Source organism: Stegodyphus dumicola, chromosome 10, assembly GCF_044657685.1.
Source record: "Stegodyphus dumicola isolate Sdum_Otavi_A_Nest chromosome 10, ASM4465768v1".
Lineage (NCBI taxonomy): Eukaryota > Metazoa > Arthropoda > Arachnida > Araneae > Eresidae > Stegodyphus > Stegodyphus dumicola.
Window position 1 is genome coordinate 139522995 of NC_140777.1, and position 24835 is coordinate 139547829.

General features: G+C 31.9%; 1 protein-coding gene across 5 annotated transcripts in view; it reads right to left on the minus strand.

Annotated features, from left to right (window-relative positions):
- Positions 1 to 24835, minus strand: part of LOC118189580 (WD repeat-containing protein WRAP73-like) — a 76913-nt gene that overhangs the window by 12194 nt on the left and 39884 nt on the right. For 3 of the 5 annotated variants that reach the window (XM_035360201.2, XM_035360200.2, XM_085825597.1), the window contains 5 exons: positions 20241 to 20417; positions 16305 to 16391; positions 7737 to 7865; positions 2493 to 2570; positions 2275 to 2347 (listed from right to left, as the gene is read on the minus strand). In XM_035360201.2, coding sequence (XP_035216092.1) covers positions 2275 to 2347; positions 2493 to 2570; positions 7737 to 7865; positions 16305 to 16391; positions 20241 to 20417 — 544 coding nt within the window. The remainder of the gene's footprint in view (positions 1 to 2274; positions 2348 to 2492; positions 2571 to 7736; positions 7866 to 16304; positions 16392 to 20240; positions 20418 to 24835) is intronic. The other 2 variants (XM_035360202.2, XM_085825598.1) reach the window with 2 other exon arrangements.

Consider the following 24835-nt stretch of genomic DNA (forward strand, 5'->3'; position numbering starts at 1 on the left):
TTCTCAAAAAGTGTGATATAATAAATTATTATCTTGAATTAATGTTTCAATTTCCAAGAGTTTATTACATTTAACCACTCACCTTTTGTTCCGAGAGAGACTCGTCAATTTTAAAAGTGTTATCAGAAGCTTTGAATTCTAATAGTATAACATACATACACACTTGTGCATTTATATTTCTATTAGTGTTCTATTAAGGTTAAAATTACATTATTTCCCTTAATGTAATTTTTCCTCTGTACGGTATTCTTCATTTTCAATCACAAAATCCCTTATTTTCACTTTTCCCCTCACATCATGTAACATCATTATCATTTACGTCAACAACAATTTCCTTAACATAATGATTATTCTCAGTCATCTTTTCAAGCAGCTTTGGTTTAAATCAACAGCTATGCTGTTTATTAAAACTTCGCATGCTGAGGATGATGAAAGATTTATAGTTTAATGATTGTCAGTTCCCCGTATCTACAATGCAAGAAGTTAGAAAATCATGAGTCAACAGTATTGAAAAATTCGTTTTTTTTTTTTAATCATCCTAAATCTGTGATTCATTCCTACGTGAATGGTACTTAACCCTTTTCGGCACGCACTTTTTAAAGTTGGAGTTTTAATTTAAAAAAAAAAAAAGGTAGGTCGTCTAGTTAGGCCTAGAGGAGTACACAAGTAAAATTTTGTGAAGATAGCACTTATCGTTTAATTCTGTGGGTGTGCCCAAACTGGGCACACTAACTGAATAGAGCTACAAAAAGAGTGCTGAAACGAGCATTGTTGCCAATGAACTGACCGATGAGATGCAAAGAAACAATGAATACAGACTTTCACTTGTCCTAGATTATCGGTGGGTCCGGTCTGGGCACACCTAGAGTTCGCCGTTTCATTTTCAAGGTAAAAATTTATAACTAATACAGAATAAAGAGATTAGCATAAAGCCAAAAAAATAACATAGAAATATCTTTTCAAACAATTCCTTTTATACCCTAAAAAAAAATCTGGAACATTTCCTTGAAAATTGAGGGCCTTAAAAAACTAAACATGGCTAAAATATATGGACTGGTTTGTATTGAGCTGCCATCTACTATAAATAAAGAAGCTTCAGAGTAATCTATAGTAACCTATAAATCCTTTTTCATTCAATTTTTTGTGTGTACGGAAGGAAATTTTTAGGTGTGTCTAGACCGGACACACTATGCCATAAAGGGTTAAAAGGCTTAGAAAAAATGACAAAAAGTTGGATCATTTTCTCCTAACTGTTGCATGGACAATGCAGAGAGAATTCCTACCCTTCAAACATCAAATAAATAACTCACATGGCTTAGAACATGGGCCATGCTTTTGTGGCTGCATTATGTCTCTTAAATTACGAAAAATTGTGTGGAATGTTATTTCCCCCTCCTGATATAAAAATAGCTCTTTTGATATAAAAATAGCTCCTGATATAAAAATAGCTCATTACACTTTTATTTAGCTTTATTTTAATAATATACATCCAACATATGGAAGCATTATTTTCATGAATGTTTGAGTTGATGGGACAAAGTACCAAATGTAATGGGACATATTAAAAGAAAATATACTTACATACTTCAGATATACTGTGTTTCATTTATGTCTGCATAAAACTTTCCATTTTATCTATGCATAGTAGAGTCAGACCTGAAAAACATGCAATGCCCTCACCAAGACTTGAACCTTGGACCTCTCGTATTCGAGTCGAGTGTACTTCCAATTACACCACTACTTCCAATTGCATATGGAAAAGAGGGCGAAAACAACTTTTATACTCCACTTTTTAAATATGAATGGGGATGGGGGATCCTCATTGATATCCTGATGGTGATGAATTATCATGCACCACCTTTTAGTTTGGGCACCACTTGTAGAGTCATTAGATTTTTTTTTTTTAAGCAAAAAATGTGAAAAATGTGCAAAGCCCTCACTGGGATTTGAACTCCAGACCTCTCGAATATGCATGGAGTGTGCTTCCAGTTACACTCCGAAGGCGTATAAAAAAGAGGGAGAAAATAATTTATAAATTATACATATTTGTTCCACTTTTAGCAACTTTTAATCATAAAATACAAAACCAAAGTATTCACATGCATAAGAACCAGAATATAAATAATAAGACTAATCATGATTCCAACACACAATGCTTTAAATCAGAAATGCCAATATTTAATATGAAAAAAATACCTAAACAAAGTTTTTTTTCAAAGTAAATAGCAATATCTTAATCTATAATATATAAAATGTTTAGAAGCAAATACTAACATATTTCACATCTTGAAGCAAACTTGTTTGAGGAATTCATCATATCAGATTTTTCACTTTTGTTGTACAATACCTAAAATTTATGCATACATTAAACTTCAAATATGTGTGTCACACAGAATATATCCGGTAAAAAAATAGATATTCTTTTCTCATTTTCAAATTTTAAAATCACTCAGTTACTATTTATTCCATATACAAACAAAAACATTACTCACAATATTTTCAGATCCCAAAACAGTTAAATTCTGGCAGGATGTTTTTAACTTGTAATCCAAACTTTGAAGCAGCGTTATCTAGAAATATTCAAATGAAACATTTCTGTTAATTAATTAAAAATTTGGATATACAAGCTAGTAAAAGTATTTTTTCCTCGCGGCAGAACTTTGTAATTTTTGAATGCATAATCAATTAAATTTTGTTAAATTCAGTTAAATTTTTTAAATAATATTTATTTATAGTTAATAGTCTTACAAATAGCCTTCCACAAAATAAACATGATTAAAAATTAAAAAACCAGGTGGAAATGTGGGGAAAGGAATCTAAAAATAAGCAATATATCAATCAATAATGCAAAATTAAGGGAATCTGCAGATAATTTCAATTTTTATGAAAAGTACTGAATCAAAGGTACTAGTTATACCACCAAAGAATTATGCAAATATTCAGAGTCAAATACATAAGTGTACATGTACACTGCGTAAGAAAAAAGGGGGAAAGTTCTGTATCTCCCACTCTACTGGGCCGATTGATGAAATTCAACTTGCATTTTTCATGTCTTGAAAGTGCGACTTAGGCTATGTATTGGATTTATATATAGCATTGTTCTAATATAGGTATTTTGACATAAAATTGAAACTTTTTCAAAAATGACATGCCATTTTTCCCCCATATTTCGATTCTATAACTCAAATTATGCCAAAGTGCCAAGTTTTGTAAAAATCACACGAGCAGTTTTTAAAAATTAGCTCCTCGACGTTAATTGAATTTGATATATATTTATTAATATCTCTTTCTCTATTAAATTTACTTGACTCATTCAGAATTCGAAATTTACGCTTAATCCAAATATAATTCGCACATTTTTTATGATTTATTTTTAAAATCTGTATTTTTAGATATTTTTTATTCCTTTTTCGAAAAAATTTGTATTATATTATAACCAATAAAATTTTTAACATCATCTTAAAATAGATGTATTTCTATGCACACCTGCAAAAAATTAGAGATTTTTATTCAAAATTTGCTAAGATATACACAAATTTACATATTGGAGCGTTTTGGAATTTGGCATCTTTTTTTCTTTTGAGCGATAATAACACCAAATGTGGTTTACACACTTTGTTGACATTAATAGTACGTATGAACGATTACGTTTTTTTACCACTCTTCTGTAATTAAGAACAGGAATAGAAAATAGGTTGCTATAAATTAAGAAGTTCGGCAAGCAAATTATTCCTGGTGCAAACTGAAAAAAATCCGCCAAGTTTCTAATTTTTCCATAAATTTTGTACCAAATTTTACAAAATTTAATATTTAGGCATAATTTGAGTCGTAGAATAGAAATATGGAAAAAAATTAGCATGTCATTTCAGAAAAAGTCCGATTTTGTGTCAAAATACCTATGTTAGATTAATACTATATAAGAGTTGGGTCAATTCTATAAGGTATCAGGTAAAATGAGTAGCCATGAACATAGGGATGGTTTGGTTTGGTTTATTGAGATTACGGCAAAGCACACTAGGGCTATCTGCCTAAGGAAAGGGATGCCTTTGTGGAGGACTTTCTATGGGGAACTGGCTCGTATACACGTTACACATGGAGAAAACCACGAAAATGCTTATGCAGCCAGCCCGTTCATGGGATTTGAACCTCAGACCGAACTACCAGTGTTCAACAATTTTACCGCTCGGCCACTGGTGGGCTCTGAACATATGGATGACTGAATAATATGAAGAATTGTGGATAGACTGGAGGCAGGCCAATCGCAGGTGGCTACAGAGCTCAATGTAATGCCCAGTGTCATCTGCAACTTCTGAAAATAGTTTCAGGACACTCAATGCATATCCAGAAGACCTGGACAAGTTCAGCCAAAATCCATACTGATGAATGAGGGTCATTACTTGGTAATTTTCAGCACAGTTACATAGGAATGCCACAGCTTCACAGCTCTTAAGTGAATTGTATGCTGCTACTGGAACCCAAGTTTCTCAGTTTATAGTTGCCCGAAGGTTTGATGAGATAGAGCTGTATACCAGAAGGCCCACTGTTTCTGTTCAGCTTACTGAAGTACACGAGCGGGCACATTTAGGATTGTGCACACAATGTGTGCCTTGGCCATTCTTCAGCGGAGCACTGTGCTTTTTACAGATGAATCAAGATTTAGCTTGGACTATGATTCTCAATGTACCTGTATCTGGAGAGAGTCTGAACCATGACACCATCCCTCCCTCATCAGGGAAAGGATTATTACAGTGGCAGAGGTGTCGTGGTTTGGAAGTCATGTTGGAAGGCCACACACCCCTGCAAGTGTTTGACGAAGGTTCCCTGACTGCTATGAGGTATAGAGAGATCTTAGAGCCCTATGTTCAACATTTCAGGTGAGCAGTTGGTCCTAGAATCCTGTTATTGGATGCCGACACTCGTACGCATGGGGTTCTTTGAATGGTTGATGATTACCTGAAAAGTCAGGATATTCGCCACATAGATTGGGCAGCTAGATCTTCTGACCTTAACCCAATACAGCATATCTGGGATGCTAGTGGTAGGGCAATCTCATCTTGCTATTCCTGTTCGAGAGCCATCCTGGAGTTGAAAATTGCTTAAGTGAGGATTGGGATTGACTGCCACAGAAACTCCTCAATTACCTCCTGTCCAGTATGCAGTCACATGGTGCGACCTATCTGGCTGTAAGAAGGGACCATACCCCTTACTAGACTCAGTTCAGTATTACAGCATAGATTTTGGGCATCCTTGCACTATGAACTTTACTGATGATCATGCATACATAAAGTGACTTTTAAATGGTACATCTCTTTCTCTATTATAAATGTATATTAATACCAAATTTCATTAAAATCTGTACCTTAGTTTTTCAGAAATTTAACATAATAAGCAAATTCTCTTAAGGTATTTTCTCTTTCTGTCCTAAAATTGGTGACTGTTTATAATAAATACATCAATCCAAATTGCATCATTTCAAAATTAATCTGCATTATATTACCTTACATAATACGGCACTGCAGATATCTTTTATCCAAACACTGAATAAGATTTCAATTAAGAATCAAAACGTTTTGACTCATTTTCCCACATTTGTTCTGAATGTATCCCTTATGCCCTCCACTTTGCTCCTTAACTTGTTGCTGCTTGCTGTCTTGAAAAGACATCTTTCACAAATCTATCAGTATTGATGCGAAAATTCTTTCAGAACAGGCCGCTGTAACAGCCATATTACTTGTCTTGGCTTAATAAATCATGAGTAAAAAGTAAATAATTAAACTTGGTCATGTCTGCAACTTTCTGCTTCTCTGTGCATTCATTTATGACATGACTAACTTTGCCAAGTTATTACATATATAATACTATAAATAATAAACTTAAAAACAGAAAAAAGATATTACACAGAAAAAAATTTTTAAGAATTTATATTAATTTAATTTGAAAATCATGAAAAACTATTAAATTTAAACAAAACAAAAAGATAACTAATGAGATTGAAATTTAGAAAACATTTTTATAAACAATTTTAGAAAAATTAAAATTAAAACTAAAAATTTTTTTTAACTTTTTAAAACTAGAAGTAATTTAATTATTTAAATTTGAATGCCTCACTGACTGATCAGGAGGTAATAATTTGAACTATCAAAAGCCGAACAATTAAGGGATTTTGAACTTCTTATGTTTCATTCAACTGATTCTTTGAGCAAAAATTAAAAATAAATAAATACAAAATAGAATACAGTGAAAAGTCGTTAATTCGGACACCCATAATTCGGAATGATCTATAATCCGGACCTCAAAGCTACAAACTTTCTGCGCATAGGCATTTACGCGTGCGAGTATTACCTTTACGGCTGCGACTATGCATGTGCGCAAGCGCATAATATGTTTACGCATGCACGTTTAATGTAAAACGGACGGTATAAGCTAAGCTAAATTATCTAATTCAGTTAATGTTGCAGATTGCGTTGTTCCTTAATCTTCGAATTGGATCCGGCTTATTATTTTTTGCAGACTGTTAGAGCAATTTTATAAAAGTAAGCTTGAACTTTCGATTATGTCAAGTAGAATTTCCGATATATATTTACCAATATGTAAAGGATCTACAAAGCGAAAGTATGTTTTGAAATCCGAAATCAATTTCACGCTGCTCTGCGGCAGGGGGCAGGGGAGAAACGCAAGCGGCGCGCAATGAATTGGAAGTTGATCTGTCAGCACTATCCTTATCTTCAGGGCAGATGTTTTTATTTTATTTGCCTTATAATTCCTTACTAAATGTAGCATTTCATCTCGATGTACTCCGTGTTTGATATGATTTAAATCAAGTTCCTCGTCATTATGATTTGCTTCCGATAGTGAAGAAAGTGACCCAGAGGTTATTGAAAACGAAAACATTTCGATTGACAAATTAGTCGGTATTCTCGACACAGCAATTATAGGACTTGAACAGCGGAACTTTGTAACTAAACAAGAAATTATGTCTGTTTAATAGAATTAAAGAAAAAGTATTATCACATGAAACGAAGCAACTTAAACAACTTACATTGAAAGAAATGTTTAATAAAGTAAACAAATAAATATTAAGCTTTTTCTTTTTGTAAATTTTGATACCCTTTAGGTCATAATTGTTCTTTATTTCATAAATTACGATTTCATATTTTTAATTTTGTAATTTCTGCATGCCATCTTACCAGATTTAAACTGATGATCTATAATCCGGAAAAATCGATAATCCGGAATCGCTGAAGTCCCGATGAGTCCACATTAACGACTTTTGACTGTATAAATTTCTATACTACAATAATTACACCCATACTCAACCAAATATTATAAAACAAATTATATCGCATGACTAATTTAAAATGGATTATTAATAAATATATTATATACATATATATTTAAATTTGTAATAAACTTTACAAGAGCCATATACTATCACCATTCATTTCAGCAAAGATTTCTAATTATAAATATAGCTCTTAAACTATAAACAAATGGGTAAATTTTCTCCAAATATATTAATCATCATATTCGATGTGAAATTACTGCCAGTTTCTTACAAATTGCAAAGAAAACAAATAAAGTATAAAACTGTTATACTTATTCATCTAAAAACATTTTTACAAATACTTAAACCTAAAATAAATAGGAATTAATTGCTTATCAAAGATGTTAATATGTATAACATTAGTAACAGCATTGACACAAACAAAATCTAAAATATTAGGCTTTTAACTTACACCTCCAATATCTCCTACAGCAACAAGTTTTCCTGTTGGGTTCCAAGAAAGTGAATATGGTCCTATATGTCCTTCTTTTGTGTATTTTCCTAACAGCCTCCCATCAATAGAATAAAATAATATTTTATACTGAAGAAAAAAAAACAAAATTACAAAATTATAATTTTAAATGTATTTCCTTATTATTGCAGCCCACATTTTTTTAAACGGAGCCCAAAATTATCAATATATGAGCAACATATATCTCAAATTATTATCAAACAACTGACAGCGCTAACCACAATGACTTGCAGTTCACTTGCCATAAAAAGAGGTCTGATTAAGCCATGTGTTATCATTCACATAAACGTTAACAATTCAGAATCACTTAAAGATAATTCATTATGAAAACAGTTCTCACTCTGGGTGTTAACACTTTTTTTTTTAATGTTAACAATTTTTTCCTTGCCGAGGAGTAAGGAAGGTGCAATATCTTTTTTCCAAAACAGATGCATTTTACCTCAGATTTAATATGGCAACTTGTAACATGGTTTTGCTATAACCTGATTCATAAATTGCAGGAACCCTCCTACAATACTGCATCATATAACATGGTTTAGCTCCAACATGAAAAGAAGATTTCTCACGAAATCCTAAGAACAAATTCCGCACAAAATTTTTCCATATTGAACAAAGCACTTAACATATAAGAATTCTTGTTCAGTACGTCCTGCCAGTTGTCTTCCAAGATCTGGTTCCGGTAAGAATAAATGTCCTTGAGATACGAGCCATATGGTGAATGCGTCGATTGAACTCTTAACGGGTAATGGGAGAAAATTGCTTCTCTCCATGACCTTCAGTCTCAAGAGAGCACAATCACCAAATAACAATGAAGAAATCTTATGAAATCAATGAAGAAAGTAAACAACATGAGGTCACAATAAGATCTGCAAAATGCACAAACTACACATTTGGCTTTCATCATTCAAATCTTCATCTCTGTGACCTGAAAACAAAAATGTCTCATGCTGCTGGTCAGCAATCTGCATTGAGCCACTGTGTGTGTTAAAGAATAAATTTTTTGTCTTTTAAGACATAAGTTTCAGTACCAACCCATGTGCATTTTATGTTCCAAAAATCGTCCTTTACATAAATGTAAAAAGTACATATCATTGCCTGTTTCTGAAAGAGTTGAACTAATTAAGAAAAATAATCATTGTTTTAATTGTTTGGGAAAACATGAGCTTAATAATTGTAAATCACAGTTTTCTTGTTCTTTATGTAAACGTTTCTTTATGTAATATCTTCCCAGTTGATGAAGGATGAACTAAAAAATTTCAAAAATATTTTTGACTAGCTGTTTAAAAAGGAGGTACATTAAACAAAGAGAAATATTCTGATGAAATACTAAAACTTCACTCCGAATTTGAGAGACGTTTTCAAGAATTTACTACACTAGAAACAATTGTTACATTCATGTGTTACCCATTTGGCAGTGTTGATGTGGACGATATAACTGAAAACATAAATTATGTATTCTTTTTATCTCTTGAGAAAAACAAAGTTTTCCTCCTTCAAAATGACATTATTTTAAAAGCATGTAGTTCAGAATCTAAGAATAAATTTTAGAATCTAATGGACGAAGAAAAGTATCCTAATTTTAAAAAAGTTGCATTTCATTTAACATAGTTCTTTGGCTCTACCTACCTGTGTGAATCTCTATTTTTCTTTACCTCACCACACATACGCTACTGAGTGGAACGCAACACTTTGAAAAAATTAGAAGTAGCCTATATCCTGAAAAAGTCTGCCTGCCCCTGATCTAGAGGGATGGTAAATTCAGTGACTACCTCACGCAGCAAAATCAAAAACAATTTCAGGCTGCAAAAGCTTTATCTACACCTTTTAATTTTCATTTTCGGAAATTGGATATCGAGGGTCAACAACAAAGGGTCAACAAGCATTTTACTTGAAACTAAAACAAAACATGAATATCACCAACTCATCTTCAAATACGCTAAGATGGCAAACTGAAAAGTAAACCTCCAAGACACACCTACAAAAAATGGGTTAAGGCTCGTTTCTATGCAACAGACAGTGCAGACTGTAATCAGAACTTACTTCGCTGAGCAGCTAATTTATTGCTTTCCGTTATAACAGAAAGCTGCAATTATTTCTTGACAGTAATGCAATGTTCAAGTTTTTTTACCGTATTTTAAATATTGTGTTAATAAAATGTGAGTATCTAAAAGGATCGTAATGTGACTCGTGATTCAGAACAATGCTGGCAGAAATGAAAGACCTGTCAGGTAAATGAAATTTATTTAATTACAAGTTTTGGAATTTCCTGATGGGACAGTAATGTCATTAAACAAAGAGTAGTCAAAATTTACAAACACCTTAAAGAACATGGAGAATCCTCTGTCAACCCAGATTTTGAGGCAAGTAAAGGTTGGATCGAAAATTTCAAAAAACATTTTGCAATTCATAGCATAAGAATTCAAGGAGATTCTGCATCAGCTGATCATGAAGCTGCTAGAACGTATCCAGAAAAATTCAAAACAGTACAAAACAGAAAGGATACACAGCAGTTCAAGTTTCCAGTGTTGATGAAACTGAGCTTTGATGGGAAAAAAATGCCCAATAGAACCTTTATATCGAAAAAGGAAAAACTGCACCTGGATTTAAGATATCTAAAGATCATCTAATGCTACTTTTGTGCAGTAATGAATCAAGGAAACTTTATGACAAAACCTTTACTAGTTTATAGATCTTTAAATTCTTGTGCACTTAAAGGCATAAATAAAGAATACCTTATTGGTATTAAGACACAATGACACGCCAAATAAATACTAATTCAGAAGACAAACAACAAAAATCAGCGTTATATTTACAAAATTTCCACAGGACTAGTTTCGATGGTTTTACCGAACCACCATCCTCAGCTGCAAAACCGCAAATGAACAAGATAGGAAAAAATGATTAGATAAGATAAGAAAGCCTGGACAAGAATAAGCAAGTGGCACCATCTGTTGGTGAAACCAGAACTAAGACATAATTTCTTTAAAGGCCGAAGGCAAATTTGGATTGGAATTAGAATCGTTAACTAGAACAGAAAGATTTTTATGAATGTGAAATGCCTCTAGAAAATCCAGTTCTCCAATGGAAGATGTTTTTTGAATAATTTTGGCAGCAGAAAAATTGAAAGTGTGATTTTCGGACCAACAATGTTGCGCAACAGAAGACTTCTGTGTTTCCTTTTTTCTAACATACGCCTCATGTTCCTTGACGTGAAATTTTAAGGCTCTCTTAGTTTGGCCAAAGTAAATTAAACCACACTGGCAAGGAATCCTATAAATACCCCAGGAATTCATATCCGGAATGGGGTCCTTAAGTATGGAACTCGGAATTTTATTGATGGGAGAATAAACAACCCGAAAGTTAAATTTCTGCAAAATATGTGTAACATTATAGCTAATTGATGGAAAGAAGGGAATGACAACAGAATTTTTATAATCTCCTAAAACAAGAGTGTGCCTTTTAGTGTGTTGAGATGAGAATTTTTTAACTGCTTGATTAATAATGTTGGGTGAAAAGCCCCTGTCAATAGCTATTGCTTTCAAATAATTTAGTTCTTCATCAAGGGCTAGTTTGGAGGAGCAAACTTGAAGAGCACGGAAAACATAGGAATAAAATGAAGCTAACTTTTGTTTAGTCTGATGACATGATTTAAACTGTGGTGGAAGGCAAACCGATGAAGGTTTACAGTAAACTGTAGTACTGAAGTTGGATGTGTTACGTGTGACCAGAATGTCGAGAAACGGAAGAGAACTGCAAGTCTCAAGTTCAAAAGTGAACTGAATAGCAGGATCAATAGAATTCATTGTTGAAAGAACTTTATTTAAATCATCTTTATTACCTTCAAACAGGGTAAAAGTATCGTCTACGTAGCGGAACCATGCCAGGAAGTTTAAAGTTTCAACCAATTTTGATTCATAATAATGCATGTAGATATCAGCCAGGATGGGACTGAGGGGGCTTCCCCTCATCCTGGCTAATCCCTCAGTTTGCTTGTAATATTTATTTTGGAAAACAAAATGTGTTTGTTTCAAACAGAGTTGAGTGAGTGAAATTAGCTCATCAATTTCGATGCAAGAGAAATGAAATTCGCAAAGTCTGGTTTCTAGACATCTTAATGCAACCTCCACCGGAACATTGGTGAATAATGATTTTACATCAAAAGAAACCATGAGTAAATTACTAGGAGAAATGTTTTTAACCTTTTTTAAAAACTCTATTGAATTTTATTTTTTATGGTGTAAATGTTATTGTCTAAGAGAGTGGAAAATCTAGAAACCAAATATTTAGCTAATGGATACGAGGCAGTACCTAAATTTGATACAATAGGGCGGAAAGGAATACCACTTTTATGAATTTTGGGAAGAGCATATAATCTGGCACAATTCGCAACAGATGGGATAAGCGAATGTTTTAAGTTGCTTGAAACGATTTGCGAAGATTTGATCACAGTTTTTATTTTTGACAAGTCGGAAAGTGAAGGATCTTTAGGGATCAGATTATATGGTCCTTCGTTTAAGAGTTTAGTGACACCATCGATGTAAGTGTTCTTGTCCATAACGACTATCTGGCCCCCTTTGTCGGCCTTTGAAATGATAATATCCGGGTTAGAATGAATTTCGCGCATTGTAGCTCTTTCTCTCGCAGTTAGATTTGGTTTCAAATGTTTATTATTGAATTTCACATTATGAGCGATAAGATGCCTAATCATTTCTTTCTGTGAATCTGAAACTTTACTGAACTTGAAAGCCTTTTCGATAGGAGCCAAAATCTTTGGAATCGAGGGTTTACAGGTTTGTGAGAAGTTAAAATTTATTTTAGAATTCTCTCTTGTTCTTCTGAAAGACTAACATTAGAAATATTAACTATTGGCTTGATGTTTACAATGGGAAGATTTTTTGAACTACTTGAACTGGAAGACTGTAAAAGGAGTTTTTCGAATTTAACTGCAAGGGTGTTTTTATGACGGTTAACTGCCTTCTCCGTTCTAGACCAAGACCTTTAAAATACCTTTATACCTTTAAAATGTATTACATAAGAACAGCATCGCAGTAGATTTTAAACATAACTGATTCAAAATAAATTAATTTAATGGAGGCTTGGAAGAAATTTTCAGTCAAGCACTGTATTGATGTCATATCTTTGTTGCTGCTAGAACTGAAAACTTCAATGATAAATGCATCTTGGAAGAAGATATGGCCCTCTTCAGTTGAATAGAAAACATGCGTAAATCGTCAGAAAATGAAATTGGTGGCATATTAGAATTCACAGGACACTAGCAAAGATTCGAGGACCTGATGAAAATTGTGCAATTTATGTGCAGTTTGATGAAAATTGTACATTTAACATTAAAAAAAAAATTAAAAGAAGACCTAAGCTGAAAATCTCATGTCATTTTTCTTGAATGCAGATCCTTCCACTGAAAGAAGCCAAAAATTCAAAAGAAGGAGCCAAAACTGTCTAGCTACATACTGAGAAATTTACAATGACCTGGTAAAAACCAGCAAGAAAAGTTAAATTACAAACTTTATAAAGGAGGGAAGAAGATGCAAGAACTTTAAATGAAGAATAAAGTTCTGAAAATGAACGTGATATCATTCAACTGGAAAAAAGTTCTCGATTGATTATACTGAACAGCGACAATGAAAAAATTTATTAAATGAAATTTGTGTTAAAATTTAAAAAATGTTGTGTTGTACATATATTTATATTTTTAATAAAAATGAGTTGTTTATGTAGAATTTAAAAAATGTTTTTAATAAATTTTTGGAACATACCCCCCATTTTTGTACTGGCTGTGGGTCTCGTATAACACAGTTTCACACAACATGACATTTTCTCTAGGAATCTATCTACCATGTTATAAGAGGGTTACCTGTATATAAAAATGGCTATGAAATGAAAAACTATGATCAATGAAAGAACTTCAACCTGAAAAGTAATGCAAAATATAGGCATAGGTTTTAATACATGGTTCAGTGGTTCCAGAATACTCTTTGTAACAGTGTTGCAATTTATTTACTTTAGGAAGAGGAAATAACATGATGTAGCATCAGATAAATTCAAAGCTCTGCTCCAAAACTGATTTAAAAAAAAAAAAAAAGACTCATGTTATTGAGTAAATTTACTTAGTTCCAGAAAATGGAGTTATAGTTGTTTTATAGTTCACAGACATCTTTTCTTGTAAGCATGCCAGAAATAGAAATCTGCTATTCATTTATGAACTGATTCACTTTGCTAAGCAATGAATGCCCGATTGGTGAAAAACAGCAAAAGGAAGTTAAAGCATGCTAACTTTCTATTTTAGAGAAGAGAAGAGTGTTTATGCTTCATGTTAAAAATAAAATAATTTATTATAATTTTCCATCTTTTTGAAAAATTTTTATTCAAGAATTTTACTATTAGCTCTGTGCAAAAAGAAGTTTTTAAGGAACTCAAAACAGTTCAGAGAGTTAGCTATTGATTGAATTGATTTTTCCGATCCCACAACTCGCTCAGTTTTTTCCATCTTTGCTACAGCCTCACTAACCAGTCCTGATCCAATTGCTCATTAGATTCTTCCTCTCTTCACTCCATTCTGACTAACCACTCTTGATTCACCCTCATTCTGTTTTTTTTTTTTTTTTTTTTTTTTTTTTTTCCCCCTTCAAGTTTATTATTAGTAGGCAGTGAGTCATAAAAAGGAACAGACTCATTTCAGTGAGAAAATGGTTCCGATCCGATCATATAAAGAGCGATTTCGAACATCTATAGTGCAAGAAGCCACTTAGTCTTTGTGAAAATACAACTACTCACTGAATTTTAAGAGAGGTGTGTTCCATATATCTAATCGAACAAACAAATAAGCGAATAGGTAGTCTTACAAAAATTATGGCTGTAGACAAAAATCTGTTTATTCACCCAGCAAAATAAACAAAGTGCAATAACTGTGTTCTTCCACAACTAGATATTTGGCAGACTATGCTGAGAAAATGAGAAACTCTTTCCAATTCAAGTTCCGAACAGAGAGGCAACCATACTTGTGGCAAAAATCATGAACTACATATAAGACGGATCAATGATTTATTCAGACTGCTAACAAGATTATCAATCTGGAAAAAGCAAGTTAGAGACATTTTACAGTAAACCATAAACCATGCTCTTTTCTTGATCCAACATTAACCACTCATACACAAAATATGGAAAGACTGAAACTCTGCTAAGCAGTAGAATAAAAAGGCTATGAGGCATGTATCATATATTGAATCTTGCCTTGCAGAATTCATAAGGCAGAAGTCCTTGAAAGAAGAAAATGTTTCTAATACTACATTAAAAGCAATCGAAGAAATGTTATGGCTACAAAATGTAAGTGAGAAGTGATGAATGAGCTTGCTGATAATCTTCGCACCATTTAACAGATAAGTGCTATAATAATAAGGAAGTACACTTTTAATATCTAGACAGTTATTTTCTTCTGAAAAAGCAATCAAAACAGAAATTACATATTTTTAATCACAGAAAGTGCAAAATTTAATTCCCAGAATGAATTTTTAAAAAATGTGATTGGAATATAGCACTGGTGGATGGTGTCATTTTTAAAATACACCCTTTGTGCCTTTGGAACTCATTTTCTGAAATACTAATAATCTCACATTTCTGTTGCATATCAGTTAACTAAAATCTTTGTCCTTTTAGCTCAACTTTTAGCAGTAGCCAAAAATCATAAGAAACTAAGACAATTAATTGGAGCAGCAGAATGACCTAAATAGATAATCACTTTTCTGCCCTAAAACTGTCCCATAAAGAATGTACTGTGGTTGTGTTTTTGAGACACAAGAACACAATCATAGTTTTGTAAAAACTTAACTATGTGAGAGAGTTCCAGAGAAATCTTTCTTACGCCCAAATCTACATCTTATTAGCCTAAATTTTTCTTGATTGATTTGTTATTCTTCATTTATTAATATCATACTAAATCATTTGTTGGACCATATTGAATTCCACATTTCATTATTACTAACATCTGTCTGTCTACTAACATATTTTTGGCTGTCTGCTTCTGGGGTCATCCAGCACAATATTTCAACTATTTTTGAATTCCTTATGCACACTCATATTTGTTTATGTCATTTTCATCACCTCTCCCTTTTTCAATAGATCTAACTTTTTAATAATTATGTTTTCAATTTTGACAAAATATTTAATGTTAATATGGTACTCTAAATTTTTATCATCCATTTTTATGCCAAAGTACACAGGCATATATTTTCTGTCTAATACCTAACATCTTCCTAAATCAGCTTAATTTTTATATTTACATATATTCCAACATGAAAAAGCATATGACTTAAGCACAATCATGTCATTAGCTTAGGCATTCATTCTCGGAATTATATAGTATTATCTTACAAAAGAAATTAAGAGGGCACTAAGTATTATTATAGCAACACAAACATATTCTATCATTGAATTATATTAGCATTTAAAATTTAACTACAGAGAATTTTTATGAACAAGATATATACTACATACTTCAACTAATGCATCTATGACACCAATGACTAGATCAACAGAAGAAAGCTGAATAGATGAAAGATCTTTGGTATCAACAGGAAAATTCTAAAACCAAACAGAATGGTGAATAAAAATCTTAGTGAATGAAGAAAAATGAAGGGAAAAAACATATTTAATAGCCTCTGCTAAATAAAATGTACAGATAAATAAATTTAATTTTGAAAATGCATTGAAAAAAAAAATACTCTTGAACTCGAATTCTATTTACAATTTTAATAAATTTTATACATAAATTTATTAAAATTTTTTCTTGTGAAAATATTACATTATGCAAATGTTTTCATTAGTATATATGTTTTACTTTTATATTTTATAAAATAAATCATAATTTAACCAATATTAATTTTCAAAATTCTCCTTTTATATGATTGTTCTTCAATTTCAGTATTCTGACAACCTTTTTCTATAATCTAATTCTATATTTGGAAAAAAAAAAAAAAAAAAATCTTTTACAAAAAATTTTTGTATATTTTAACTCTAAAATATATGTATATCTGAAATATGTAATAAAAAATATACGCAATTTTTGAACCTATTTTGATTTTTAAAAAAGTACGCAGTGTCAGTACGCAGTAACTGAATAACAATTTCAGCACCTCAAAAAGTGAAATTAAATGTGGACCTTATTATGATTTGATTGTAATAGCCAGAAATATAAGGCTCTGTCTCTGAAACAAAGAAAATTCAATTTCATAGCCAATATTAGCAAGAGTAAAGCACCTACAGAGGAAAAGCATCAGCATGTCAAAACAATAAACATTCACACATATGCAAGAATGGGACTGCCTGTGACTAAAAAAGATGGCATTTATTCAAAGAAGGGAATGTGATGTTAAATCACATGCCAACTTAATATCAGTGAAGGTAGTTTATCAGCATCTGGAATTTGAAAGTCAGCAGCAAAGCCAGAAAATACCACTGGATCATGGATAATTAGAGCTGAGTATCATGACAGGATAAATCATATTTTCACAACTTTTGACCAAATGAAATATCTGTATGCAAAGAAGACTATATAAGGGTATGGATGATGGGACTACATAAGGATCTGTCACGAAATGTAACAACATTTGGTGGTTGCTATGTCATCACGAGAGGTGGGTTATTGTGGCATATGCAAAATGGAATAATTAATATTTTGGCATCTCAGTATGAAGTAGACTTAATTGAATAACTTATGCTCTCAAACTTAATTGAATAACCTATGCACTCATTTTCTAGGCCTTTGTCAGATAAAATAGTATTTACGTGGATAATCTATGCATTGTATGAAAAAAAAGTCTTTATCAAATTCCTTTACCATATATTAAACATAATTTTAACTATTATTAGACAAAATATAATCATGAGTTATTCAATTAAGTTTTACAGAATTATTTAATTTATTCTTTTTAAGATTCTCGTCTATTATATACTCGTCATGTGATTTATCTCAGATTAGATGATGCCAGATGGAGCCAGATATGGCACCGTATGACAAGCATTAATTCTGTAAGATCTCAGCTGTAGGAGGAATGATCAAACTGCTTCCAACCAAATTCTTCAGTTTGCCTTTGAGTGACACCAGTAGCTTGAGGCCAAGCATCATAGTAAAACAAAACAATTCCTTGACTAAGCATTATTCTCCCTTTCATTTTGAATAGCACAACAAAGTTTTATCAAAGTCTCACAGTATCGAGCAGCATTGATGGTTTCACATCTAAGAATTCAATAAGTCGAATTCATATCCCAAAACATGGTGTACATTACTTTTTAGGTTGACATTGATATCTTGAATTTTTGCCTTTTGGGAGATTACTGTGTCAATTGCTGTTTCAATTTTGGAGCCCAAGTTTCTTCACCAGTCATTAATTGGCTTAAGAATGCCTCTCCCTCATCACTATATTGCATTGGAAACGTCAAAGCATTGCTAAGCCGCTTGGTTTTGTGGACACCTATAAACATTTTTTATATCTAACGGACACGCAATTTACGGTAACCTAAGCAGTGGGAAAAATTCCATGCAAACAGCTTTTGATATTTCAAGAAATTCACCAAAAAGTGTCTACATTGTAGAGCATCTGTTCCTTCAAAGTTTTTCATCAACTTGCATACCAATCGTTATACCATATCGTTGAGCAGGCCATCTGCTCATGCTTTGTCATGTACATTTGTTTGTACTTCCTTGCATGTTCTATCCTATTTTCTCACATACTGTCAGTCACCATCTTAGTAATTTGATGATAAATTTCAGCATGTTTCATGCTCCTTGCACTGAAGAAGCAAATTACAGACCACATCTCACAGTCAGCAGGTTCTTCAACTATCTTACACATTTTTAGTGATGACAACAACCTTAAAACACAACACAGATCACCAATAATGACATCAATATAAAAGCAAGGAAAAAAGAAAGAAAGACTAGTGCACAGAGGGCTGTCAGTAGAACTGTGGTGGCAAAACAAAAGCAAACACATTTCCCAGACACTTCTAAATACAAAGCAATGCAATATATATATATATGTATCTGTAAGATAAAAAATGTGTAAATGAGCTTTATAATTAAATTTAATAATAGGCTCTTAATTCCTCATTTTTAATTTGGATATTTCATCTCTTTATTCTAAAAATAACATTTCTGGACAGCGCCATTTCTAGATTAATCTATGACACAGAGTTTGTGTAATGCTGCTGACGTAGGTATTTCAGAACCTTCACTCTGAGAGCTGAAACCTTGCTATCCTAAACCAAAACCTTTCTCTAAACAGATGGCCAAACTGGATTAAATGCACACTTCAATTGTATATCTGCTGCTGATTGGTTGCAATTTCACTGTGCTATCTTCCTATTGCAATAGTATTCAAAAATGTAAATGTTCTGGAAATAGGCATGATTAGACTGCCAGGTGAATTGTGGCCACAAATATAAAATTAAATAAAAATGAAATTTAATCTGCCTCAACTATCAAGTTCCCTATTCGTTATGCATTAGCATTCAACGCAATCAAAATTCTTCCTCTTCAATATGCCCTCTACGTGTTGCACAATCAGTATTTCTCTGTTTCTATGACCCAGTGTTCCTACATCGGTACTTCTAAAAATTTGTTTTCATCACACACACACATATATATACATACACATATACATACACATGCACAATCAATACACATATTGTCAAAAATCTCACTCACACAAGTAGATCATGGTAAAATAAGGAAAACAGCACACTGAAAATAAATGAAAATAATATTATAAAGATATTTCAAATCTTTCCTAGTAGAAGAAAAAATGGTAATGGAAAATTTTTAATAAATTGATGAGTGAAAGAACAGTGCATTTATTGATCCCATGAGCAGTTTACTAGCGAAGCTATGTAATCTGCTGCTTTAAATGAAAATTATATGTTGAAAATGAAGAACTAAAAAAATTAAACAGCCATTTTAGAAGCTATGCAGAAATCCAACAGCCTTTAATAGAAAATCCATGTGATTAAAAGAGTTGACATTGCTTTGAATTATATGTTTTCCTAAGGTTTAACAAATTGGAAGTGGATCAATGTATCCACTTCCAGTAACTTGAATATTCAAGGAATTGTATGAAATGTTTTGGCTTCTGAAATTCTAGAAACTGTATACATCTTCAAGATTATAACATGCAGAATATTTAGGAAATACCTGCATTTAAAACAAATTCTTTCAACAACATAATAATGGAAGCAACGTCTGAAATATAAAATATAAATGAAGTGAAGAATGGATTCTTAAGCATAAGATGAGATATAAGACCTAAATAGTTAGCACATAATAAAAAAAATCACCATTCTGTGTTCTTATTAAACAATATCTTAGTGCATGCATTAAATTTTTAGGCATTCCACTTTTTTTTTTTTAAATTTGAAAATTAATATATCTCAGACCTTTATTATTTGCCATGTGTCACAGGCATATACAGAAAGATAATCTTTCAATTTTGGCCTATTAGCTACAATAAAATATTTCCCACAGGATGAAAATGCAAAACAGTTTTCAATAGGTTTAGGACTCTCAATCTCCACACATGTCTCAGAAGTAATTGACCATATTTTCAGACTCACCTGAAATAACAAATAACAGAATTATAATGCATAGTTCACATATACACATATTTAATTTAACAGACTTTTACTAAATATTTCTAGAACTGTTGATGTCATGAACTTTGTAAATACTATTCAATACACAAGTGAACAAAATCTAGTTTTTACAAATTTCTTGTAAGGTTTTTATCATTAGCATCAATTACATATAAAAGAGTTTCTCAGATGTATCCCAAGTAATTAATCAGATTGACTAAGCAAAATGTATTAGTAACTAATTAAAGCAAGATAAGAAGCACTATAAAAAATCATCAGTACAGCATCTATTTCACTCCAGAATAGACACCAGTAATTCACTTAACAGAACTTACAGTTAGAAATAACTAACATCAAATTATTACTGAAGCATTCACACAGATTTCAGTCATCTGCAAGATCTGCGAAAATTCTAACCATTTTTAAGGTGAAAAGAACGTACGTTAATAAAGCCCATATTTTACTATTTTGAAAAAAAAGAAAAAGAAAAAATATATATCCTATGTCCAAATTTATTAAAGGCTTAAACAATATTTTTGTAAATAATCGTTAGTACTGCACATCTTTAGTAATGCCTACAATGAGTATGAAATGTAAAAAACATACATGTTCTCAATAATCCTGTCAGTTTTTTCCCATCTCCAAAACAGGAAGAAAACTAAACAATGTTTTGGATTAATTTAAAATCAAAATATGAATTTATATAAATAATTTTAAGAACTTCAAGGTCTTTTCTGAAATAATATAAATCAAATTCTTCCATAAGTTGAGGGGTTTTATTTGATCTGAAACTAATAACCCCATCAGACATAAAGCAAATTATCGTTAGGTCTGAAGTAACTTCATAAAAAGGTTTTAACATTTTTATTTTAAACAGAATTCAGAACATAAATGCACTTTCTTGGGCTAATAATATCAGCCACAGCTTGTGGTAATGCAACTAAACAGAACAGTCAATTCCAAGTTAAAATGTGGAACAGTAGTTAACCACTACACAAGTAAATTTTATTCTATGCTGGTTCAGTAATTTTAACCTCAGTGTCAAAATCAAGGATTTAGCAATGATGTAACATATAAAGCCAAATAATTAAAACTGGCAGAAACTAAGCATAGCATGCATGCATGGGCCAGAAACAAGCTCTGTCTTAAAACTCAAGAAACCTAAGTTTAAATACCAGCTATCTCATTTATATTCTGGTGAGGAAAATGGAAAAGAGAACTTAGAGTAAAGGTTGAAATCAGAAATAACTGTTTAATTTAAATAATAGCCATATAAAATTTTAAATTAATTCATGAACATCACTAGTATTATCATTAATTACTAGTATTATCATTAATTACTAGTATTATCATTAATTACTAGTATTATCACTCTGCACTTGAGAAAAAAAGCTAACAGAAATCCTTAGGTGGAAAATTTTTGCTAATTTGTTAATGTAACTCTTAGTCTATGAACGATTCTTGAAATTTCATGATTTACTTATAACATCCCTGCCAATTTTTCCCTTTTCTCATAATAAAACCGAACTACTACTCTAGTCATATTCAGAACACTGAGAAATGGAAAAAAATTTACCATAAATTCACTAGAATTATCCTGTACTCTGATGTCTTTTGATATAATTTCTGAATAAAAAGCTGCAAATGTGAAATGCTTTGACAGACCTTAAAATCACTGCACTTTATAAACTAAAATACAACACTTACTTATATCTTTACAAATTAGATATGTACAAAAGTTTCGTAACACAACTGTTACATATACAACTCATCAAGATCTCTTGGATACAAATAGTGCAGACAAAGGAAAAAATTTGAATTTTTATTGCATATTTAACCCCTTAACGTCCAGTGCTGGGAGAACGAAGCGCAGTCATAGGACCGGACCCTCTGAAATGGTTTGTCGCCACTGGCCTGCACATTTTCAGCAGTTAAGCCTAATTTTACAAAAATCGTATAAAATCAACATTTTGATATTATGACTTCAATTTTTGAAGTTGTGTATTTAATGTACTTGTTTTTAATGTGTATAAAGAATATAACATTAATAGAAATAAATTAAACAGACAAAATACTAAAATCATAACTATACACACAGAAATAAATACTATAAGCATGAAAAAAAAATTTACAAATATGAAATTAAAAAAAAATTAAACAACAATTACCTGTAGGTAATTAAATTTAAAATTCTAAAAACCAGTTTAAAAATTCTGCTGTGTGTGAAATAATTCAAAACAAGGATCGAAACACAGTCCTATATTGTATATTTTGCACTAAAAATACGTTGTTTACTTTCACTTTCCTTTGGTTTTAGCGCACACAACACATCTTCTCCTACCTTTATCACCTCCTCCGTCAATGTAAATTTTCACAAACTGTCTTTCAGTTAGTTGGAAAGGTGGAGTGTCCGGTGATTTTGGACAACTTTTTAAGTTTTGAAGTAAGGTCTCTTAGCCATGGCTAACAGAATAAAACTGAATATAACCCCAACACATGTCACAAAACTTCAAAAGACACTCAGAAATATTTCATCCTCAAACACTGTGTGACATCAGGTTTATATTAGAAAACTGCCTGTTTTTTAAAATCTAAAACAGCATCCACGATTACCAGAAATTGATCAAGGAAAGACCCCCCACTGGCGGGATATCCATTACTGATCACGTCAATATACACATTATATATAATTACATTATATGTAAAGTAAATACATTATATACCAAAGTATAAAGCCTGTGTCATTATACATAATGACAATTCAATGCATTATATATAATTCAATGCATTATATATAATGACTTATTAAATCGAATAAGAAAAACAAAAACACTGGCTCTTTCCTGAGAAATGCGAGCAAGACGCATTATGCATCAAGAAAGTTGATAGTCTTTCCCCTTCTGTAATAATGTTGTAATGTTACTTTTTAATTAACCAAGAAAGCTTATGTTAAGTTTTAAAATAAATAGAAAAACAAAAACAAAGAAGAAAAAAAAAAAAGTAAATTCTAAAGAAATAAACAAAAATGCCCTTTAATTCACAGGCACACTTATAAAGAGCCATGAATTCCAGTTTGTTTATTTCAATAAATCTCTCAAAACAAGAAGCACAAAGCAAACTAATGCCAGTACATGAAGGTAAAATGCCGTATGAATCAATCTATGTGAAAACAATTACCACTTAGCTTCATTTACTGGCTTTTAAAGATTCAAATAAATCGTTCCATTTTAATGTCACGTATACGCGATGCTGGGCTCGTAGGAGCAGAATCATTTCGATGCGTATACAGGACGCTGGGCTGGTAGGAGTGGAATCGTTGTGCCGCATATACGCGACACTGGTCCTGAACAGGTTAAGCAATAGTGCTTTTTTTTTTCTTTTCTTTTTCTTTTTAGGTGAAGGGAGACAGATAAAAATAGCTCAAGAAGAATCAAAAGATAATTCTAAAATTCTCTTTAGCACACGATCAATACTGCAAATTATAAAATCACCCTAAAGTGGACACTAAGTAACAAACTCAACAACATATCACTCTAAACAGACTAACTCTGAATAAACTCATGCAAACTCTATTTTATAGCATTGACAAACAGGGAATGGCACAAAAAACCTTCTATGAAAATCAAGGTTTTTTGGGGGGACTTCCAAAATTTTTCTAAATGGGCAAGAAATCGCTATATGTCAACGAGGTGAAAATTTCAGCAGCATATAGCAAACAGCAGCATATAACTTCTTTTTACAGAATAATTTTTTTCCCCAAAATTTTAACATCTATTCTAGGCATGGCCAAACAACAGCTTGCATCATAACAAGCAATAGTATTATTTCTTAAATATAATTACAGTTTCAAATATCCTACACACAAATTATCACACTATCAAATATCCTACACTATTGATTATTCACACACAGATTATCTGGTTTGCAGATTTACCATGCGTGGCAGTGCCCATGCACACACACCCAACGCTCTTTGCAATAGCATGTAAAAAACAAACATGCATAATTTTGATCAGAAAAAAGATTCTTCTTAAGCATATGCCATAGATTTATCAAACTGTGAAAAAGTAAAGGCCATAGGTGAAATTGTATGCCAAAAAATTGAAAATGTAAAATTCTTCAAAAATGGTATTCAGGAAAACACTGAGGAATAGTTTGATGGTGACTTGACTGAGCCAAGCAACCAAAACCTCACCAAATGAGCAGCCCCAGGAGAACAGGCACCCACCCCCTTTTGTAATGCATATCAGTTAAATTGCTCTCACTCTCCTTTTTTCTGTAGTTTCAAGATTTTTACAGAATTCGGCAACCTACCTTTTGGCCATTTTACACTGCTGCATGGTCTGCAACATATTTTCTTTTTGCTTTTTTTCCCAATTTTGATTTTTCTAGATTGAATT